Below are 23,579 nucleotides of genomic sequence, written 5' to 3' on the forward strand. Positions count from 1 at the left end.
ATGAACAAAAATGCGCCATCAGATCTGGTAACACAGCCAGGCTTAAACCGTCTAGGTACTTCCCGTGGCTTTGCTGAGAGCTGGGTGCATAGCACAAACCTCGCAGAAAAATTTTAAGACCAATACTTCAGCAAAATTCTCCCAGATAAAGATGTGACGACGCTCCCTAGGGGAGTATTCGCCGTTTGATTAGTCTTCGCTTCTAAAGTTCGGATGGGCGGATTTTATGTTGTTGTAAGATTTATCTTCTAAAGAGCACAGCACTGAGCTAACGTGCATCAGCATATCTAAACCTACGCCTACGCTTCAGGTATGGAGGAGGAGAATAGTGTTAACCGTTCCGTCGACAAATGTTCAAATGGCTCTGAGCACTGTGGGACTTAACAGCTGAGGTCATCAGTCCCCTATAGCTTAGAACTTCTTAAGCTTAGCTAACCTAAGGATATCACACACATCCATGCCCGAGGCAGGATTCGAACCTGCGACTGTAGCAGCAGCACGGTTCCGGACTGAAGCGCCTAGAAACGCTTGTCTACAGTGGCCGGCTACCGTCGACAACGAGATCATTAGAGACGGAGCAAAGGCTCGTGTTAGGGAAGGTCGGGGGATGGAAGGATGCCGGGTTTTGCCTGAAGCGATTTAGGGAAATCGCGGAAAACCTAAATATGGATGGTCGGATGCGGCTTTGAACCGTGGGCCTCCCGAATGCGAGTCCAGTGTGCAAACCACTGCGCCACCTCGCTCGGTACACAGTAGGTGCGTTGAACACCTGTAAATATTTAGAGATACAATTCCCTGTGACAGAATGGTCTGGATTCCATTGTAATTTCATTCTCCGACAGCTGCAAAAGATCACCAATGGTGCCTGTTCTTTTGAACGTGTCCGAAAGAACAGATGCCATCTTCATATAGATGAAGATTACCGACCAATGATCTCCTTCAGTGCGGATGCACTCACATTGCTCGAAGTCTTACGGGATTCGGTAGATTGATTGCCGCGAGTAAAGAGTATAGTGGGCAGGGGCACTACAAATGTAGTCTGTGGACAGAAAGTTGGAAATGTGGGTCTCACGGGGAGCGTGCCAGAGAAAAGTTCCTGCAGTCGGAGGTTGTGTACTCGATGGTTCAGTCGGATAGAGCGTTTGCCATGTAAGCGGGAGATCCCGGTAAGGGCACACATTTTCGACTGTCCCTGTTGCTATTTATCAACACCTGTAAGCAGCTATAATGGTCTGGATTTCATTTAATGCAGTTTTAGCTGTGGCCTATGGCTGACCACGGTTCACACTCGATGTGTCCCAATCTCCCACCTCCAGGATGTCCAAATTTGCTACTAGCAGTTTCTTTGTCAGCCTTACTTCAGCGGTGGCAAAATTATCCAAATACAAGAATGCCACTTTCCTTCAATCTCTCTCCTGCATGTGTACAATGCTTCTCTTAACAAAACAGCGTGTTGTATCCAATACATCATTTTCGTCTAGTGGCAATATACTACAGACACTGCAGTTCCACACGCACCCAAAGCAACTTAATGGTGTCCTCCGGTACATGTGAATAAAGACTTAGTGTTTTTGTATGCAGTTTCTTTGAGTTGTCCCTTAAAATGATGACGCTTCTGACTGTACTTCGCTTCCCATAGTCGGAAGGTTGTTCCACTAAGTTCCGTCACACATTGCTGAAGATCAGTGTTAGCATAATGTTCATATAAAAAGTATAACCTCAGAATCACACAGTAACCTTCGCTTCCATGAGATACTACTTCCGCATATTGTTCAAAATGACCCACTCAAAACTGAAAGTTTAGCCTATTGACTCCAGTGACCTCAAAATACTTTCTTCCGCTCCAAGCAATCCATAGCATGGTCAGTTCAATCGTTTCTGACCCACGACGTCCCTGGTTGTCATTGACACATGCGCCGCTAATTCCAACAAAAAATATGTTTCCTGTCTCTGACAATCTCTAGTATAGCACATTCCACCTACACATACATCACTGTATCAATATTTAATGGGAACACCGCTCTGCGGACGTAGGGTTTCCTCCTGCGTTTAACACTTGTCCATTTCACCTTAGTCTTCGTTCTTCCACCATCCCGTTGCTGGTATCCACATGTTTTATCCCACTGAGATTGTTGACACTGCCTTTGGTCATACTCTACTCATCCACATCTATAGCGTTTCACGTTAGTGGTGGACACATTGCCTTTATCCCATATCCTTGTTGCCATGTCAATGACCTCATATTCTGTTGCCAAGGTAGCAACAGAGAACAGATCTTTTGGGTACATGTCCAAGCCCTTCTCAAATTATCGTGTGACGGGTCTCTCGGATAAGCTTGAAGTGCCTATGCTCGGTTTCCTGAAGCATGATGTTATTTGTCACTTCATTTGACTGCTCAGGAAAACCCTTTCATTGTTTTGTTTCTTATTTCACTGTATTGAGGCCCTGCTCCAAATGCTCAAATGCCTGTGCGATTCTCATTTCCTCTGTGCACCAAACAGAAATTTTTGCCTTTGCTACCAACTGTAACTTCGTCACCTGTAACAACCAAAATCCCGCCCTGCCAAAGATTTCAGGTCCTCCAAGAAATATATCACATCCTCATTTGACCTACCAGAAAAGGGAGTTAATAAACAGCTGGTAGCTGGATGTGTCTGGGGCTCAGGCTGCTGGAATCTTGCTAACTGCTCACCTTTAATTACAATTTATCCTAGAAAGTCTCTTTTAGGCTCTGTCAACTGCTTTACCTTATATAGTGACACATGCTTTGTCTCTCACTAGGAAACACCATTTGTTCCAGGCTCTGCCACTGTGAAACAAGCAAATCGAACACAGTATTAATTAACAAAAACCCACACAATCAATATTACAATCAACTTATACTGTATGCCTTCCAAGATTCTGCTCCAGGTCGATGTAAAATGAATGTGCGCAACGGAAGGTAATAAACGCTAAAATGAAGATTTGGCCCTGTCTGACTACCCCCTGAAGCAGATTTTAGGATCTCTTATTTCTGTAAATTACAATCTAAACATAAATGAATAATGAAGGCAACTAATCCTACTGAATGATAAACTTTGTTCCTGCTTATATATTTATTGTAGATTTTTTAAAAAAACCTTTATATTACAAAGTTTGCATTTCCTAAGTAAAATTACTAATCAATTGTCTAAATCTGCCCTTTATTATGATTGCGCGATGTAATTTCAATAACGCTAAATGACTGACATCATCTACGTACCAAACTAGAAGACACTACTTTCAGAGATGATCTACGATGGTGTGAAACCTCAGTGGAAATAAACTAACGTGATCACAGCTGTTTAACTTTTATAGCCCTAATAAGCCGAAGCAATTTGCGATATCACCGTATCTACTGCGTCCGGTGCATCGAAGTGATGTTTCTTGTACTTGTCTGCGACGATGGAAGAACTCCAGCCACAAATAAACTCTTTCAAACACTAGGACGACAGAAAGCGGTCCTCTGACTAATATACTCTAAAACTGTATTCTCCTCTCTGTGTTCTACAGACGAGAAACGTGAACTCCCAGCCACAAGGACGGACTTCAGATAACGTCTTCAACGTAAGTATAGGCAGAGGAAGTGCTCTCAATTTCTGAACGCTGTACACTCAACGACGACTTCCAACCCGGAGGTGAAGTCCAGAATCGTATAGGTTCGCAACAGTACAGTGCCTAATTGTTCTAATTATAAACTCTCCTGAGAGCAAAGACAGGAAGTCCATCTGTACCAACAAAGCTGATATCGAGCGACCGTCACACACGGTCGCTGACAACAGAAGACTTCGTCTCTCCAGCGCTGGCCTCCCAGCAAGGCTCGGCTCCCCATCCTCGCAATTCCGAAAACGAATGATTTCCCAATACCACGAGATATTCTCCCTCTCTACAGATTCTTCAAAAACGACGACCAACCATATTTTAGTATTTTGTCGTCCAGCGCGGGAAGTTTGCGAGGAAAAACCTATACTCATACAATGGTACGCTTGTGAGTAAATATCCTTGGAAATAACACAGCCTGCGTGGTTTCCTCGTTCCTTTCAGCTGCACCCAAGGTTTTCGTAGTTTCCGAAGTGTAATCCTTCCCTACCGGTTACAAAACCGGCCGGTCGCGACTCTATTGTGCCCCAGCGCTCAGGTGTCAAGATGTCTATCTAGCTACTTCCTGTGTTTAAGCAGGACCAACACCTGTGCACGCCTTCCATCCAGAGCTTGAGTTCTGCCTGCCATTTTATTTCCACTGTCGTTCGAACCTCTACTAGTATGATAATAAAGACACCCCATCACCTTTCATGCAATAACCGTTAACTATAATTTACAAGGCATAAGTGACAATGTCAGTCTCCTTTATGTATTGCGTCAAATGGCTCTGAGCACTATGGGACTTAACAGCTGTGGTCGTCAGTCCCCTAGAACTTAGAACTACTTAAACCTAACTAACCTAAGAACATCACACACTCCCATGCCCGAGGCAGGATTCGAACCTGCGACCGTAGCAGTCGCACGGTTCCGGACTGCGCGCCTAGAAGCGCGAGACCACCGCGGCCGGCTCTTTATGTATTAATATATACGATGTACAGCCTATTACATGACACCTAATTGTGTTTGTAGCTCACCGCAAAGTATGTGGATGGGTGCTTGTTAGGTGCGAAATTATTGCCACATTACAGCCTTTTCATCAACCACCTAGTCTTAGTACACTACCTAGGAGTATGGCTATAATGGTGACATGTAAAACAATCTACTGATACTGATTTTGCACATGGTGCACCATGCCCCAACAGGCTGCATGAGCACATCTTACTGGTTAAAAATAATGCTCGTTGTAGTTACTATGAAGATGTAGCAAGTCTGCCAGATAGTTTGACAAACACAACGTTCGAGTTTCTGTGTATCTCCCACTTAGACTGCATCTCTTCCGTTAATGAAAGTAAAATCAAAAACTTAGTCACTTACCTCTCAGTGTGATGACACTGAGTTGTGGTTGTGACACCGTGCTGTGTGGAAGTTCTCCCTTCTGTCACCAACTGAAGTGGATTCCCAGGGGAGGCAGTAGACCTCTTCACAGGACTGGGTGGCATTGCCGCTAGTCTTAACGCGTCATATTGTAACGGGTGCCGTCCAGATTACCGACTGTGCGAACCAGAGGTAGTCGAGTAGTGTACTCCATGACATTCCATACAATCACACCAACTACTGGGTCCTTATGAAAATGACGAACGCAGCCTAGTTATGTCCATTGTTTTCGGACCCTGCAGTCGTGGACACATCCATCGCGACGCCGCCTGCAGAAGCTGAACTCGTCTGAAAAGCCGACATGGTGTCACTTCCACGCGTAGTGAGCTCGTCGGACGCACTGCTGTCGGCGCGCTTCTTTCTGCTGCCGGGTTAAGGCAATCCGCAACATTGGTCGCAGCGCTGATGGTCCTTGATGCTTCAAGCGCCATCGCATTGTCCAAGTGTATACTTGCGTCGCCGCAAAATAGCCCATTTCCTGATACAAGGTACGTGGCGTGCTTGTAAGAACCTGCACAACAGAGCGGAGAATTTGTCCTCTCGGTCGCTAGTCACGCCACTGAGCTCGTCCATAGCGTTAAGTATGACTCCTTTGAAACCCCTATGACAGTCAGGGGATCCCGTTCAATGCGACCAGGAATGTCACCGTCCGTATGGCCGAGCGGTTCTAGGCGCTTCATTCTGGAACCGCTCGACCGCTACGGTCTCAGGTTCGAATCCTGCCTCGGGCATGGATTTGTGTGATGTCCTTAGGTAAGGTTTAAGTAGTTCTAAGTTCCAGGAGACTGATGAAGTGGTTCAAATGGCTCTGAGCACTATGGGGCTTAACTTCTCAGGTCATCAGTACCCTAGAACTTAGAACTACTTAAACATAACTAACCCAAGGACATCACATACATCCATGCCCGAGGCAGGATTCGAACCTGCGACCATAGTAGTCACGCGGTTCCAGACTGTAGCTCCTAGAACCGCTCGGCCACCCCGGCCGGCGAGACTGATGACCTCAGATGTTAAGTCCCATAGTGCTCAGAGCCATTTGAACCATTTTTGAACCATCTGAACCAGGAATGTCACCGTAAGATAACTCGCATCGTTTGTGAGCCTCGATCCAACCGTTATTGAAGTTCTAGACCTGCTGATAGGTTATTCTCCTTATACGAGGCATAATAGGACCTGCTCACAAACAACGTTTAAATGCGATTTCTTAATGAGAAACCCAATACGTAATGTTTTCTTATATACACAATATACAGGGTGTCTCATAAACGTTGCGACAAACTCCATGGGGTTGTCGAGGGTGTCAAGGAACATATGCAGGGTGGGAACCCATATACGGAAACTCCATCCAATGACGCTACAGAGTTGTTAGCCCCATAGGGGCCAGAGTCTGCTACTAGACCAACCCTTTCAAAATCGTGACTTCGTGCGCTAACGGGCCGTAGGCGGAGCGTCTCATAATAGTATTTGTCATTCACTGATCGCGACCGATTGCCATGATGGCCACTGGATGCAGCTAGCCGCTACGTAGACAGTCCTTGTCTCATATGAATACGACGCTCTGTTGCTTTGGTGGATGACTGTTTTGGACACTGGTTTCCATCTGATGTTCGTTTTACTCCTGTATACCAAAAAACATAGGAGGTTTTAGAGGATTCAGGAGAAAAATAAACTGCGTTTGTAAACCCGTGTACGAAGCCGTTATTTATGGGGGCAACAGACCGTCTCATTCACAGGATACAAGATCTTTTTCCACTGGCGGTCGTGGCAGTTATCCGCGATCACTGAAAAACAAACAACAGCGCAAAACGTTCCACCTATGGTCTGTCAGAATACAAAGCCACGTTTGCTACCGAACGGATCACTTAATGGCGGGAGCCGGAGCCTATAACTTCGAAGTTCTGTAGCGTCGTTCGATGACGTTTCCGGACACTGGTTCCTAACTTATTTTTTCCTCAAGACACCCTCTATAACACCTAGATGTTCGTCGCATTACTTCTGGGATACCCTGTAGATTATCTACACTCATGCTCATAAATTAAGGATAATTGCAGAATGTGGTGCCACATAACGTGGCACTACACAAAACTGGCGCTAATAGCATAGGCACATAGGGAACACACACGACACCGATCTGTAAGTCCACGGTATTGGTGATAAGTCGAGAAAACCGTCCCGAAACACATCAGCTACAAAACGGCACTGGTTCCTGCGCATGTACCCCGACATCAATATGTGATATGATTACCATCCACACGTACACAGGCCGGACAACGGTTTGGCATACTCTGGATCAGGTGGCCGAGCAGCTGCTGAGGTATAGCCCCCCCATTCTTGCACCAGTGCCTGTCAGAGCTCCTGAAGTGTCTTAGGGGTTTGAAGACTTGCAGCGATACGTCGACCGAGAGCATCCCAGACGTGCTCGATGGGGTTTAGGTCTGGAGAACAGGCAGGCCACTCCATTCGCCTGATATCTTCTGTTTCAAGGTACTCCTCCACGATGGCAGCTCGGTGGGGCCGTGCGTTATCATCCATCAGAAGGAAGGTGGGACTTACTGCACCCCTGAAAAGGCGGATATACTGGTGCAAAATGACGTTACTAGATACCTGACCTGTTACAGTTCCTCTCTCAAAGACATGCAGGGGTGTACGTGCACCAATCATTGCCCACCCCACACCATCAAAAAACGACCTCCATACAGGTCCCTTTCAAGGACATAAATGGGCTGGTATCTGGTTCCTGCTTCACCCCAGATGAAAACCCGGCGAGAATCACTGTTCAGATTATACTAGGACTCGTCCGTGAACACAACCTGAGACCACTGTTCCAATGACCATGTACTGTGTTCTCGACACCAAGCTTTACGGGCTCTCCTGTGACCAGGGGTCAGTGGAATGCACCTTGCAGGTCTCCGGGCGAATAAACCACGTCTGTTCAGTCGTCTGTAGACTGTGTGTCTGGAGACACAAGGCTACTTGTAGTACTCCGTGGCCGTCTGCTGGCACTGATGGTGACATATTGGTCTTCTTCTGGTGTTGTACACTGTGGACGTCCCGTACTGTAGCGCCTGGACACGAGGCCTGTCTCCTGGAATCGTTGCCATAATCTTGAGATCACATTATGTGACACATAGAGGCCCGTGCTACGACCTGCTGTGTTTGACCAGTGTCCAGTCGCCCTAGTATTCTATCCCTGATAGTGTCATCAGTATGTGTTCTTTGAGCTATTTTCAACACACAGCCACAATTAGCACGTCTGAAAACGTCTGCACACTTACTCGTTGCACTGTACTCTGACATGCACCAACACACCTCTGCATATGTGGACTGCTGCCAGCGTCACCGTGTGACGACCGCAAGTCAAATTCACCGCACGGTCATACCACGAGGTGATTTAAAGCCGCAAACCGCCCACCAAAATGGTTCAAATGGCTCTGAGCATTATGGGACTTAACATCTGTGGTCATTAGTCCCCTAGAACTTAGAACTACTTAAACCGAACTAACCTAAGGACACCACACACATCCATGCCCGAGGCAGGATTCGAACCTGCGACCGTAGCAGTCCCGCGGTTCCGGACTGCGCGCCTAGAACCACTAGACCACCGTGGCCGGCGCCGCCCACCAGACCGTTGTTTCACCATGTATCAGCATTATCCTTAATATATGAGCATGAGTGTACTTTGTGCATATCCACACATGTAGAACCCCTCACGCCAGTCTGACAACTGTTTCATTCCGCTTTCATGTTGTTGCAGTCTTAATGGCCACCAGTGAGTTTATTTTCCGTCCTGCGATAACTTACCTCGATTCTGTGGTATCACTCGTCCGCGAGAAGCTGTAAACTGTTGCAGATGCAGCTGAGTCGGGACGAAGGGAGCGCTGCAGCGGCAAACGGCAGGAGGCAGCACGTGGGCCCCACGTGTGTGGTGGCAGGGGTGGGGGTGGGGGTGGGGGCGGGGACGGTGAAAGTTAACGAGCGCGCGCCACTGCGGCCCATTTGCCCGTCTGTATGAATCGCGGCCGCGGGCCTCATTCTGGAAATTAGATTTTAATTGGAATTGCTTAACTGGCTCACGGCCGGGATAATGACGTAATTCCCGGCGTAATGCGCCTTTGGTGGTTCGCCGTCCACGCGCACTGCGCCCGGGCCTCGAAGCCAGAGCGTGCACACTACGGACCCACCGGCAACTCGTCGCGCATAGCGAAGCGTGTATTCAGGTGCATTAGGCCTGTTCCTTCGCCATCTGGCAAACTCAGATATGCGCGATCATGAAATTCGGCGCTAACAATTTCTTTGTATGCGAAAAGAAGAAAGACTAGGGATCAAAATCCCGTCGACAACGAATTCATTAGAGGCGGAGTACATCCTCATCTACATACATGCTTCGCAAACCACCATACTGTGCATTACTGAGTGTATCTTTTTCCACTATTTCCTGTTGCGCTCGCAAATGTACCGGGGAGAAACGACTGTCTGTATGCTTGCGTACAATCACTAATTTCTCTTATCTTGTGCCGCCCTGGTGGCCAAGCGGTTCTAGGCGCTACAGTCTGGAACCGCGCGACCGCTACTGTCGCAGGTTCCAATCCTGCCTCGGGCATAGATGTGTGTGATGTCCTTAGGGTAGTTAGGTTTAAGTAGATCTAAGTTCTAGGGGACTGATGACCTCAGAAGTTAAGTCCCATAGTGCTCAGAGCCATTTTAAACATTTTTTTTTTCACAATTTGAACCACTTCATCAGTCTCCTGGAACTTACAACTACTTAAACCTTACCTAAGGACATCACACACACCCCTGCCCAAGGCAGAATTCGAACCTGAGACTAGGGGTATTTGTCAGGGTGCTTCAGAATCTTGTTCGCCGATGTCATGCTTGCATTGAGCTTGATGGCCGTCAGTTTCAGCACATTTTTTTAAGATACAGTAGTAATGGTACTTTCATTGTGTCAGTGATGGTATTTGCATTAAACTGTATTCAATGTAACTAAAAAAGTACACAGGTATGTTATTCCTATGGAAATGAAATGAGCGTTTGGCGTCATTGGCCGGGAGGCCCCTTCCGTGGCAGGTCCGGCCGCCTTGGTGCAGGTCTTATTACATTCGACGTCACATTGGTCGATCTGCGCGCCGGATGGGGATGAAATGATGATTAAGACAACACAACACGCAGTCCCTGAACGGAGAAAATCACTGACCAAGCCGGGAATCGAACGCGGGCCTGTAAGGCGGCAATCCTTCACGCTGACCACCTTTTTAAAATTGTTTTTTTATTTTTTAGTAGTCTTTTTAGGATTTTTTTGTATTTATATTTCTTCCAGTCGGCTTCTGCTCTATTTCCTTCCCCTGTTTCAGTTAAATAAATGTCGTGTGACTATGGCCTCCCGTCGGGTAGACCGTTCGCCGGGTGCAAGCCTTTCGATTTGACGCCAGGGCGGCGACTTGCGCGTCGATGGGGATGAAATAATGATGATTAGAACAACACAACAAACAGCCAGTCTCTGAGCGGAGAAAATCTCCGACGCACCCGGGCATCGAACCCGCGCACTTAGGAGCGACAGTCTGTCGCGCTGACCACTTTTTTTCTTCTATCTTAGTTTTTTATTTTTTTTCTCTATCCATCCCTTTTTTTTAGATGGATCAGGTAGGGGGCTGGCGGAGGCAAGGTGGGCAGGGGTCGCGACCCGAGGCCTGTCCACGATGTCTCCTCCCTCCCATCCTGGGGATGTGATGTGGTACAAAGGATACAGTTGGTGTATTATTGTGATTTTTTTATTTATTCATTTATTTTTTTCTTTTTCTTTTTTTTCTTTAACAGTAAGGAACTGAAAACTAGTAAGTGCACTCGTTGCGTCGAGTTGGGGACGCATGTAAATAAAACTATGCTAATAGTTGTAGAAAAAAGGCGTAAAGAAAGAGAGCACGGGGCGAAGGAAACCATGAAACAAAACTGAAGGGTGGAATCCATACCACCATTAACCAGTGCTACATCTTGCATCGGATGGGAAAACTAAAACTGCAAAGACCTTTTCGCACCGGGGACAAAAAGGGGAAATGGGACAAATACTGCTACAGAGTGTGAGGGTTCACAACGAAACTCTCCATCTGCTGTATCATCCAGGCATGACTTCTCGTAATGATGAAAGTATATCCCACGTTGTACCGTGTAGTGTTCTATTATCGTATTGTAATTTTAGCTTCTCTTACCCGTGATGTTCCAGCTACGTGGAGGGTCGTGGAACGCACTCCACAAAAAATTGGAAAAATGTTGTCGATACTTTGGGTTACGGAGGATCTTGCAATGTCGTTCCTGCAAATAGTTCCAAAAGTCTAAAGCGTCCTTAGTGCTGTCTTGAAGCAAATAATGCACTGCATGTCCACGAAGCCACGTCATTGCATTAGTTTTAGTGCGTGGGTAATACGTTTCATCCGGGAATAAGATAGTCTTGGGGTCGATATGATTCGGCGTTACCCGAAGGAAGTATGCTGACACTTGCCTCGCTAAGCGCCACACTGCTGTAGACTCGCCACAGCTAAGACGGTGTTCATCGTTGTCTTGAACGCCACAGCTCGTGCACGTGGGTGAGTCTACCATGTGGATCGCATGTAGCCTTGATCTGGTCACCTGCTTACCGTTGACAGTGATATACCACATCGCTGTGACGTCAGTGTCCAGTGTTACGTGGTGAATTGTCCTCCACACTACTCGCCAGTTGACGTTCGGGTGCTTCCTCTCCACGACGTTATCGGGTCGTCCACGTTGCAGGACCCTATAAACCGTCTTTGCCGTCGCCAGTTGAGTCGCTGGTAAGGCAAGTCGAACGTAACTGAGTTCGAGGTAAAAGACACCGATGTAGAAGAGCATAGAGGGGACGTGGTGTATCGGCACAGGCGGCAACAGGGAGGACGGTGCTAGTTTTTCTATTTACAAACTGGTCAGACTGTCCGGACGGCGGTGCCATAGATTGACTAATGTGCTGACAAATAGGGCGACCGCTCTGTCATGAACGTGATAAAGGCCAAGCCCTCCCCGATCCGGGGGAAGGGTGAGAGTCTCATATTTGATCTTGAAAAGCATTCCAGAACTCACGAAGGACCCAAAACCACTCAGCTATCGGGGTGGACTATTTTATTCCTCTTATTTCCTTAAGCTGGCTTCTACGGCCCCAGGTTGCCTCCGTCAAACTGTTCAGTGGAACATCCTCTATGTACCGTTAAATTCTTGCGCGCTTTTACGGAAACACCTTGTATATGTTTTAACACAGACTGTCCTAGACATGTTGCGGCGAACTTCGAGGGGTTGTAGAGGGTGTCTTGAGGAACAAGACGTGTATAGGAAGCCGCATCCGGAAAAGTCGTCCGACGACGCTACAGAACGTTGAAGTCACAGGCGCTGGCCCCTGACTCTAGGCCATCCCGTCGGCAGCAAACATGACTTCGTACACTGACGGACGGTAGGCGAAACGTCTGGCAACGATCGCTGCTAACTGCCACGATCGCCAGTGGTGAAGACAGAGCTAGCTACTGCAAAGAAAGGCATGATCTCCCCTGAATGCTATGCTCTGTTGCCTCGATGGAAGACGGTTTCGGGCACAAGTTTACATTCGCAGTTTATTTTTCTCCTGGAAACCTCAATGTTTTTCGGTGTGCAGGAGAAAAATAAATTGGGTATGGAATCTGGATCCGAAATCGTCATCCACAGAGGCAACAGAGCATTGGGCCTGTCCGCTCATCAGCTAGCTCCGTCTTCTCCATTGGTGATTATAGAAATCAGTCGTGATTAGTGAATAACAAACAACATTGCGAGACGTTCTGTCAACGTACAAAGTCATATTTGCTGCCGAAGAGGTATTATATAACTTCGACGCTCTGTAGCGTCACTGGATGTCGTGTCCGGACAGAAGTCGCTGTTTCTATTTATTCCTCAAGACATCTACAGCCCCTCAAAGATTGTCACAACATTTCTGGAACACCCCGTTACGTAATAATTAAATATCTAAAGCGGAAAAGTTGTTAGCAAAAATTTCGAAAAGTTCTTGGCCGATCTGTTTCAAATTTTATACTTTATTCTATTAAACATTCGGACTGACACGGGCGTTAAATATATAAAACAATTAATACAAAAGTCTTCTGTTAAAACTGACTGCGATTAACAAAATGCTGTGCAGTGTTGCGAAAAAGAGAGGTTTGTTTTTATTTCCCACTGTCGGTTTTAACTACAATAGCACGACATTTAAACCATTAGACAATTTGTTTCTCCCATACATACAGTTTATCGGCGTACATAATTTTAAACAAAAATTTATACATGTCATCGTACTGCTTTGGTTTCTTCCTCACAGTCAGTTTTAGCTACGAAAGTAGGGCATTTTAACAATTAGACAAATTTTTCTCATTGTCAGTTGTACTTTGTCCTTTCAAGAATTCATAAAAGCACTTCATACTCTTACCATAGAGTATCCAAAGAATGAAAAATGTTGTGTATTCTGAAGTTTTGCAATTGTATTGTGTACAAAAATTTAAAAACCCTAAAAACAATGAAAACCAAAAACGAAGGCAATGGAGTTTTTTGTTCATATTCTTTATGATTTATTCTGATATCGAGTTACAAATCTTCAAAGTGTGCGAAGTCCCAACAAGGAGCCGAACTTCGCATGCTGACACCATTCCCAGGGCTACTACACATTACGACGTACATCAAATTCACATACCTTTTTAGCTCTTGCGAAGCACTGCCAGAGTCGCTTGTGTAAGATAATATCTTCAATCTAGAGGAAGAAGTAATGACTGACATTTTGAAGGAAGGACAAAGCGATCACAAATAGTTTCTTAAAATTAAAAAAAATTTAAAGTATTTTAATTGCCTAGATCGCATACATATATAGAAATAAAATAATTTCATTTGTCAACACAACCATCCTCAGACTATGCCCGTATGGAAAGTTCAGTTGAACAAGGACTGCATGTGCCAGTGACAAGAACACCATGCAATAACTTGCACTTGCGTGAGAGACAAGTTCAATGAAAAATTGTGTTTCAAACTGCACAAAAAAGAGGCTGGTTCTACACCAAAAGCAATAAAATCGCAATCAAACGTAAAAAAATGCGAAGGTCATCTTTACAGCATGTAATATGTCGATAGCAGATAAAAAGTTTCAGTGCCCAGTAGAACTATCTTAACTATTATCCACTTACAGCCCTAACACAGTCTTACTGAACAATAGATCGACAGACTCCTTCGGAAAGATGGCATCCAGTGTGCTTCGATCCCTTCAACTAAAATAAAAAGTTTTATTTTCACTGTTAAAGACGGTATATGTGTATCGCACGACGAGACCTGTATTTATGTGCAAACACCAAGTTTGTGGTATAGCATAATTAAGGAGCCTATCGAAAAGAGGTAGTCAGGAAACGTACGAAACGGGATCGCGGCTTTCAGTTTAAATAACGCTTCCGGTCCGGCATTCAGTATACAGGGGGAGACAGGAGGAAAGGCACATGATTTACGGATGATAGTATCATTGATTCGAAACAAACTTCGTATGGACATATGCCCTACTGCGAATGGTTTCCGAGAGAGAAAACATTTAATGTACATTACTGTTTAATTTCTGTATTATTCAAACACTGCCATTGTTTACAACGTACCACAGAAGTGTATCGGACGTTGAGACGGACAATTCGACGCAGAACACTTGTGATCCATCGAGTCGGAAAGTTACCTCAAATTAGTCCACAAACATCTCCCTAAACTACAGCGCATGCACGTCGCGCGAGATTTTCAGTATTCTCGCGCTCTCTTCGCGCAAGCTATCAATCCTAGAGAAAAAATGAACAGGACCTTTTTTGTAGGAAATTTAATTTAGTTTAATTTTGTATTTCGACACGTTTTCGCTAGAGTGTGCATCTTTCGAGTTATTCGACGAAAACGTACAAAAATGATGCTAAATGGGTTCTATGTCGGAAAACATTCAGAATAAGGCATAAGTTTTCTGTTCAAAATCAGTAACAGCGCTCGAAGTATGTACCTTTCCTTTGCAATCTCGCCGGCCACCGCGTCCACTAGAGCTGGAAGACGCTGAGAGGATCTGCGGTTCACGGAATATGAAACACAAAAGAGGACCAAAAGACGTAGAGGGCGTCTGCATTCGAACTAGGTTATCAAATAGCGGCGTGAGACCAACAATAGCCCACAGTGTGGTTGGAGTCCAGACAGCGAGTACACATAAAAGCAAACCTCACGGCGCCTGAAAGAGACGCCTGTGTCGGTCTTCGAATTATTACGCGTAAAATCGAAACAACAATTTAGCAGCACACCCGGGATCACACTATTAGAGAAAGAAAACAGATAATACGGGTACGATGTACCGCCTGACATGCACAGTACAGTGGCTTACAGGTGCCGATCCAAGAGGAGGGGGTGGGGGGGGGGGGCAAGACCACGCTTTCATAAAATGGTTACGATTATACTGAAACATTTTATATATAAGATTAGTGCATAAGTCCGTAGCGTTTTTGTTTTGTTTGGTAGTATTACGGTTGCAATGGGTTTATTTACCGATTGCCATTTTTTATTTGTAGGTCACTGTTGCTATTTCAGTTTGCATATTGTCTTTTTGTCACTTGGAGATAGCGAGTGGAGCTGTGGACGCTAGAAAATGAAGTGTCAAGTGGAGAAATCGGAACATTTCCGAAATATTCTTCTCAGAGGAATGATAGCAGCCAAGGCAACCAGAAACATTTGGACCGGGCATGAGGATAACGCCATTGTACAGAGCACAGCAAGAAAATGTTTTTCAAGTTTTAAGGAGGATTGTTTTGACATTAGTAACTTTCCGCTTTCAGGAAGAACTTCGGGCCTAGAAAAAAAAAATGTTTAAAGGCAGTAACACCCGATGATGCATGTCACTGTACTGAAAAACTCGCAAAATGTGATGAACTGTGATCATTCTACCATCGTGCGACATTTGCACACAACGGGGAAGGTTCAAAAAGAGGATGTATAGGTACCGCTTGCTCTAAGCCAATATCACAAAAAATCAGTGGCTGGTCATAAGTGCGTCTCTGCTTGCTCGCCATCAATTGACTCATGAACAACACCGACCGTTCCTGTCTGTATCGTTGGCGTGTCTTTATGCTAACATGTGGTGTCTTTATGCTAATATAAGGAAGAGAAAGGAATGCCAAAACAATGCAGCGACTCCCCCTACAAAGACCTGTGCGATCCACGAAGCATAATGTTATGCATCTGGTGGAACAGCGACGGTATGGTGAACTACGAATAGATTCCCCCAGGTGTTACCACCTCTGTTGACATTTATTGTCAACAACTGAGACGTGTTACAGACGCAGTCCAAGAAAAATGACTAGTAAAATTGAGTAAAGTGATACTACTCCACAATAACTCCTGTCTGCGTTCTGCTAGTCTGACAAAAAATACTACACCGGTGTTGGACTGGGAAGTCAAAACGCACCCACCTTATTCATCTGATGCAGCTCAAAATGATTCAAATGTCTCTGAGCACTATGGGACTCAACATCGGAGGTCATCAGTCCCCTAGAACTTAGAACTACTTAAACCTAACTAACCTAAGGACATCACACACATCCATGACCGAGGCAGGATTCGAACCTGCGACCCTAGCGGTCGCGCGGTTCCAGACTGAAGCTCCTAGAACCGCTCGGCCACTCCGGCCGGCACCTGATCTGCCGCCCACAAATTTTCACATTATCCACTCTCTATCGAACTACCTTCAAGGGAATTCCTTCCGGATCAAAATGAGACCCCATTACTCGACGAGTTTTCACCTTAAAACCACGTTATTTCTCCCCAGTCGCGGGATCGAAAAGTAGTACCAGCCCTGGCAAATTGCTGTAAATTATTGATGATAAGGTCTCTTTTGTGTTTATTAAACTTATAACAAAACGCTACTAACCTATGCACCAGCCACTATATTTTATTTTTATTATTTTCTAGAGACCTGTGGTATGTTAGTTGTGGGTGTAACCTTATGTGGGTGGGTAGGATTGTGGTAGGGTGAGAGGAAAATACTGTCCCCCTGCCCCAGAACCGAACCCTGAATCCGCCCCTGTTCGCTTGTAGAATAAGTATGTCGATGTGGAATCCCCTCCCCCCGCACCCCCACCCCCATGCTCTCCTCATCGCATCCCCTCTTTCACCCGTCATCCGCAAGGCTGGCTGGTGGTACACATATAACGACGTGATTGTTCACGGGACGTTAAATGCGAAAAAAAGAAGCACGGAGCGGCGTTTAGAATCGAAAGAAGAAACCAGTGCTTGCGGTAATCAAGAGACGGCGGGGTTGGGCGGGCTTTGTTGTGGCGTCAGGCACACTTGCACGCTACGACCGCTGGGCATGCGCCGCGCCGCGCCACTTAATGAAGCGGAGAGGGGTGTCGTAGGGCAGTGAGGCGAGCTGCCCGCTCAGATGGTTAGCCGTCTGACCACCGCCGCGCGGCATCTGTTCGCGGCCAGCGTTCACGAGGCCGCGCCGGTATCAACGGTGAACTGCGCGCGGCCCGACTCCAGTTCCTCCCCGTGGCGCGCCGGTGGGCGTGGCGATGCCGCCAGCGGCGGTGGTGGTGGGGGGAAAGTGGAGGGGGTGCGCCCGAGGACCGGGGGAGGGGATGGCAGGGCGGGAAGATGACAGCACCGGCCGCCAGCGCCGGCCCGGCGTCGCGTCGCCTTCTTTTGTTGGCGGCGGCCGCGCGTCGTAAAGCCGCAGCCGCGGCGTCGCCGGCCCAGGCGGCGGCGGCGTCCGGCCAGCGGCGTCGCGCGGCGCGGCGTGGTGAAGCGTCGCGACGCGGCGCTGGCGTCGCGCCTCAGCGCGGGCGCCGGCCGAGCGGGATTGGTTCCGGGCGGCGCGTCGGCCGGAATGGCGGGCGGCGCGGATTGCTATCGATTGGCGGCGCCGCGCGCATCGCTCCGGTCGACCACGGCCACCGATATCCCCGATAAGCGGACGGCGCGTCGCCGCCGGCGCTGCGCCACCTCTCCGCGCTGCCCGCGCGCCTCTTTCCGCAACCGTACATTCTGGAGTAAACAAACCTATCCTCCCGGTACACAATCGCCGATGCCTAAGGCGCGCAGAACCTGGGCACAGTCAGAACGTGAGGTTCCCCTCCCTGTCCCCGGATCTCTCCCCTCACCCCTCCCCCTCTCACACTTTGCCCCTTCTACTTCCCAAGGAGTCCCACCCCTCCTTCATCCTCCCTTAAATGAGAACTGTGTCGAATGCTTCTTCTTGAGCTCAGTTACCATCGTCACGCTGATGACAAAACCATTAGGGAAGAAACATCACAACATATTCTTATTTAATTTTGAATCATTTCAATCCTCGTGTTTGATCGCAGTAGTACATCATTTTCTACATCTACATCTACTATCTATTTTGGTATGCCAGTATGTAGAAAAGTATGTCGAATAAAACCATTATGGCGTCATGAGTTAAAATCAAATGCGGAATTGACGTCTCCATATTGGAGTAACTGTTTGTACTCTGTGGACTATTTTTATACATCGTTGGACAGATCTGAAATTGATAGTAAACTTATCTATATTCGCGATCATGTTCTGAAAGCACTCCGTCGTCAGGCCACGATTGGCCTACCGCTACCATCCGACCGCCGTGTCGTCCTCAGTGGAGTATGCGGATAGGAGGGGTGTGGGGTCAGCACCCCGCTCCCCCAGTTGTCGTGATGGTATTCTTGACCGAAGCCGCTACTATTCGGTCGAGTAGCTCCTCAATTGGCATCACGAGGCTGAGTGCACCCCGAAAAATGGCAGCAGCACATGGCGGCCTGAATGGTCACCCATCGAGATGCCGACCTCGCCCGACAGCGCTTAACTGCCGTGATCGCACGGGAACCGGTGTATCCACGGCCAGGCCGTTGCCCATCATGTTCTGGGCATAAAGAAAATTAAAGTCGACTTTTCTTGGATTGCAGTATATCTTCTTCGATGGCTCAACTCGTATGACATTCCTTCCTATGAAAATAAATATATCTTGCTATGGACAACAATTTATATTGTCTTATATTTAATCTCTCTATCGTCGTCTGCTATGGCATCACGGAGATAACCACCCGTAATAAATTTTATTATATGGAAGATTGAAATTTTCATAATGCTCTAATTTAGTCATGTTCGTCACTGTTGTAACACACATTCCAGAATATACATCTATGAATGCTGAAAAGTAATGCCTTCGAACTTTTTATGTGAAAACTCTTAAAGCTCTTTAAATAAAACTAATGTTACTATCATTCTTCATATTTATTCTTCGTGTCTACATATTTGCAGTCGTCTGTCGCCAGAAACCTTCGAACTTCAGCGTGTAACATGGCGAGGTGTAACGTTACCGTCGGAAACAGTGTGTTGTAATCGAATTTCGATTTCGGAGAGTTCGTCCTGATATGGGGCACCCTTTGCTTCAGCATGACAAAGGCAGATCACAGACGAGCGCTGCGATATACGAAGCCTTCGGTTCACTGTCTTCGATCATCCCTTTATGGACCGAGCGAGGTGGCGCAGTGGTTAGACACTGGACTCGCATTCGGGAGGACGACGGTTCAATCCCGCGTCCGGCCATCCTGATTTAGGGTTTCCGTGATTTCCCTAAATCGATCCAGGCAAATGCCTGGATGGTTCCTTTCAAAGGGCACGGCCGACTTCCTTCCCTGTCCTTCCCTAATCTGATGAGACCGATGACCTCGCTGTCTGGTCTCCTTCCCTAATAACAACCAACCAACCAACCAACCAACCATCCCTTCATGCAGTCCCAACTTCATCCCATCCGATTTTCATTTGTTTACAAAACTTAAAAATGGTTCAAATGGCTCTGAGCACTATGCGACTCAACTGCTGAGGTCATCAGTCGCCTAGAACTTAGAACTAATTAAACCTAACTAACATAAGGACATCACACACATCCATTCCCGAGGCAGGATTCGAACCTGCGACCGTGGCGGTCGCTCGGCTCCAGACTGTAGCGCCCAGAACCGCACGGCCACTCCGGCCGGCTCCACTCTCATCGTTGGAATAGTTTGTGTGTGAGATTTTCACCGAATATCTTTTTCTCAATAGCCCCTCTTCTCAAGTACTGCTTCCCTTTCATATCCTCATGTTCCTACATCTGCACACTAGTTTCATCTTTCGCTCCCTGTAGTGTTTACTCCCACTTTGTTCAGAATTCCACAACCTCAGTGACGAACGTTTCGCAACAGTCCGCGCTACGAAAGGTGGTTATTCAGACTTCTGACAGATCATCAGTTAATATGACTCGACAGTGTCTCATAACGCTGTCTACATGTCCAGTTGCTGGTTTACATTAGCTGAGACGAGTTACTGATACACTGTGTGATCAGAAGTATCCGGACACCCCCAAAAACAAACGTTTTCTGTATTAAGTGCATTGTGCTGCCACCTACTACCAGGTACTCCATTTCAGCGACCTCAGTAGCCATTAGACATAGAATGGGCGGTCCTCGCAACTCACGGACTTCGAACGTGGTCAGGTGAATGGGTGTAACTTGTGTCATACGTCTGTACGCGACATTTCCACGCTCCTAAACATCCCTAGGTCCACAGTTTCTGATGTGATAGTGAAGTGGAAACGTGAAGGGACACGTACAGCACAAAAACGTACAGGCTGACCTCGTCTGTTGACTGACAGAGACCGCCAACAGTTGAAGTGGGTAGTACTGTGTAATAGGCAGACACTATCCAGACTATCACACAGGCATACCAAACTGCACCAGGATCCACGGTGAGTAATATTACAGTTAGGCAAGAGGTGTGAAAAGTTGGATTTCATCGTCGAGCGGCTGCTCATAAGCCACACATCACGCCGGTAAATGCCAAACGACGCCTCGCTTGGTGTAAGGAGCGTAAACATTGGACGACTGAACATTGTGTGGAGTGACGAATCACGGTACACGATGTGGCGATCCGATGGCACGGCGTGGATATGGCGAATTACGATGAACGTCATCGGACAGTTTCTGTAGTGCCAGCAGTAAAATCGGAGGCGGTGGTGTTATGGGGATAGTAGAAAAACGTTGTGTGGAGTGACGAATCACGGTACACGATGTGGCGATCCGATGGCACGGTGTGGATATGGCGAATTACGATGAACGTCATCGGACAGTTTCTGTAGTGCCAGCAGTAAAATTCGGAGGCGGTGGTGTTATGGGGATAGTAGAAAAACGTTGTGTGGAGTGACGAATCACGGTACACGATGTGGCGATCCGATGGCACGGTGTGGATATGGCGAATTACGATGAACGTTATCGGACAGTTTCTGTAGTGCCAACAGTAAAATTCGGAGGCGGTGGTGTAACGGTGTTTTGCGTGGCACTATCACAGCGCAGGCCTCCGTTAGCACCTTTTTGCTTCCCAGTGTTGAAGAGCAATGGCGATTGCGTCTTCCATCATAATCGAACACCTGTTCATAATGCACGGCCTGTGGCGGAGTGGTTACACGAAAATAACATCCCTGTAATGGACTGGCTTGCACAGATTCCTGACATGAATCCTGTAGAACACCTTTGGGGTGTTTCGGAACGCCGACTTCGTACCAGGCCTCACCGACCATCGATATCTCTCTTCAGTGCAGCACTCCGTGAAGAATGGGCTGTCATTCCCCAAGAAACCTTCGAGCACCTGATTGAACGTATGCCCGCGAGAGTGGAAGGCGTCATCAAGGCTAAGAGTGGGTCAACAGCATATTGAATTCGAGCATTAACGGTGGAGGGCGCCACGAACTTGTAAGACATTTTCAGTCAGGTGTCCTGGTACGTTTGATAACACAGTGTATATTTCCAGTTAACAACGCTCAGAAAGTAATAGTGCTGGTTTCTGAGAGTAATTGTTGTTGTCGCGGAGATTTTTTTCTAGGCTTACTGCCTCGGAGGTCTGCTTAGAAAAGCATCGCACAGATTCGCCCTTATTAGATTGGCGGTGCTCGTCTCTAGTGTTGTATAATCACGTCGAGGCTGTACCCAGCAGTGAATGGGCGTCTTAAATAATGAAAAACGAATCGACCGCAGCGGTGAGTGGCTGGCGAGAGCGGGTGCCGGCTCGCAGAGGGCAGCTCCCCCTGGCGGCGCGTCCCCGCACGCCGCCACGCCGCTCCCCTCGACAGCTAACTGCTCCGCGCACCCGCCTCCCTGCCGCTGCAGCCGCGCTCGTACACTACCAGCTAAACACTGCGCATCCCGGCATTTCTGCATTCGAACGGTGAATGATGGAGGGTACAACGTTCACGAATCTATAGGCATAATATGTATGAAGTCTCCAGAATGAGATTTTCACTCTGCAGCGGAGTGTGCGCTGATATAAAACTTCCTGGCAGATTAAAACTGTGTGCCCGACCGAGACTCGAACTCGGGACCTTTGCCTTTTGCGGGCAAGTGCTCTACCAACTGAGCTACCGAAGCACGACTCACGGCCGGTACTCACAGCTTTACTTCTGCCAGTATCCGTCTCCTACCTTCCACAGTTTTAATCTGCCAGGAAGTTTCATATCAGCGCACACTCCGCTGCAGAGTGAAAATCTCATTCTGGAAACATCCCCCAGGCTGTGGCTAAGCCATGTCTCCGCAGTATCCTTTCTTTCAGGAGTGCTATTTCTGCAAGTTTCGCAGAAGAGCTTCTGTAAAGTTTGGAAGGTAGGAGACGGATACTGGCAGAAGTAAAGCTGTGAGTACCGGGCGTGAGTCGTGCTTCGGTAGCTCAGTTGGTAGAGCACTTGCCCGCGAAAGGCAAAGGTCCCGAGTTCGAGTCTCGGTCGGGCACACAGTTTTGTATGAAGTCTGTTTAAAAAAAAGGGAATTTTTGCTTTTTGGGAAGAACTATACGAGGGGGGACCCAAAAATAACCGGAATTTCTTTCTAAAAAGCATTATACTTTATTGTTTTCAGATACAACCTAAATCTCCTTCGAAGTACTCTCCATTACCATTAATACACTTGTCCAAACGTTCATTCCAGTGTTTGAAGCACCTTTTAAATTCGTCCTCTTTGGTACCTGCTAGCACTTTCATGACATTGCGTTTTACGTCTTCCACATCCGCAAAACGCTTCCCTCTCAAGTCACTTTTCATCCTCGGGAATTGGAAGAAGTCCGAGGGTGCTAAATCTGGCGAACAGGGAGCGTGGGTCAAGGTAGTCGTCTTCGTTGAGGCCAAAAACTGGCGAACGCTGAGAGCCGTGTGCGCGGGAGCGCTGTCGTGATGCAGGAACCACACGCCAGAATCCCACAAAGCCGGACGTTTTCGCGACAAACTTCTGCGAAGCCGTTTCGTAACCTCCAAACAAAACTGTTGGTTTCCTGTCTGATTTTCAGGGGCAAATTCAGAGTGTACGATCCCTTTGATGTCAAAAAGACAGATCAACATCGTTTTCACATTCGATTTCACTTGTCGAGCTTTTTTTGGTCGAGGTGAGACAGGTGACTTCCATTGTGATGACTATTGTTTACTTTCTGGATCGTACCCATAGCACCATGACTCATCACCTGTAATGATT

General features: G+C 47.2%; 1 protein-coding gene and 1 non-coding gene across 2 annotated transcripts in view; both read right to left on the reverse strand.

Moving 5' to 3' along the window:
* LOC126282388 (atherin-like) overlaps positions 1–22,283 on the reverse strand; it is a 50,242-nt gene extending 27,959 nt beyond the window's left edge. The window contains exons 1-2 of the mRNA XM_049982045.1: positions 22,053–22,283; positions 17,534–17,946 (exon numbers count right to left, since the gene is read on the reverse strand). Coding sequence (XP_049838002.1) covers positions 17,534–17,946; positions 22,053–22,283 — 644 coding nt within the window. The remainder of the gene's footprint in view (positions 1–17,533; positions 17,947–22,052) is intronic.
* A 133-nt stretch (positions 22,284–22,416) lies between these two features.
* Trnal-caa (transfer RNA leucine (anticodon CAA)) lies at positions 22,417–22,491 on the reverse strand. The gene has a single exon. It is a non-coding gene; the product is annotated as a tRNA-Leu (tRNA).
* Positions 22,492–23,579: the final 1,088 nt, after the last annotated feature.

This window comes from Schistocerca gregaria, chromosome 7, assembly GCF_023897955.1.
Source record: "Schistocerca gregaria isolate iqSchGreg1 chromosome 7, iqSchGreg1.2, whole genome shotgun sequence".
Lineage (NCBI taxonomy): Eukaryota > Metazoa > Arthropoda > Insecta > Orthoptera > Acrididae > Schistocerca > Schistocerca gregaria.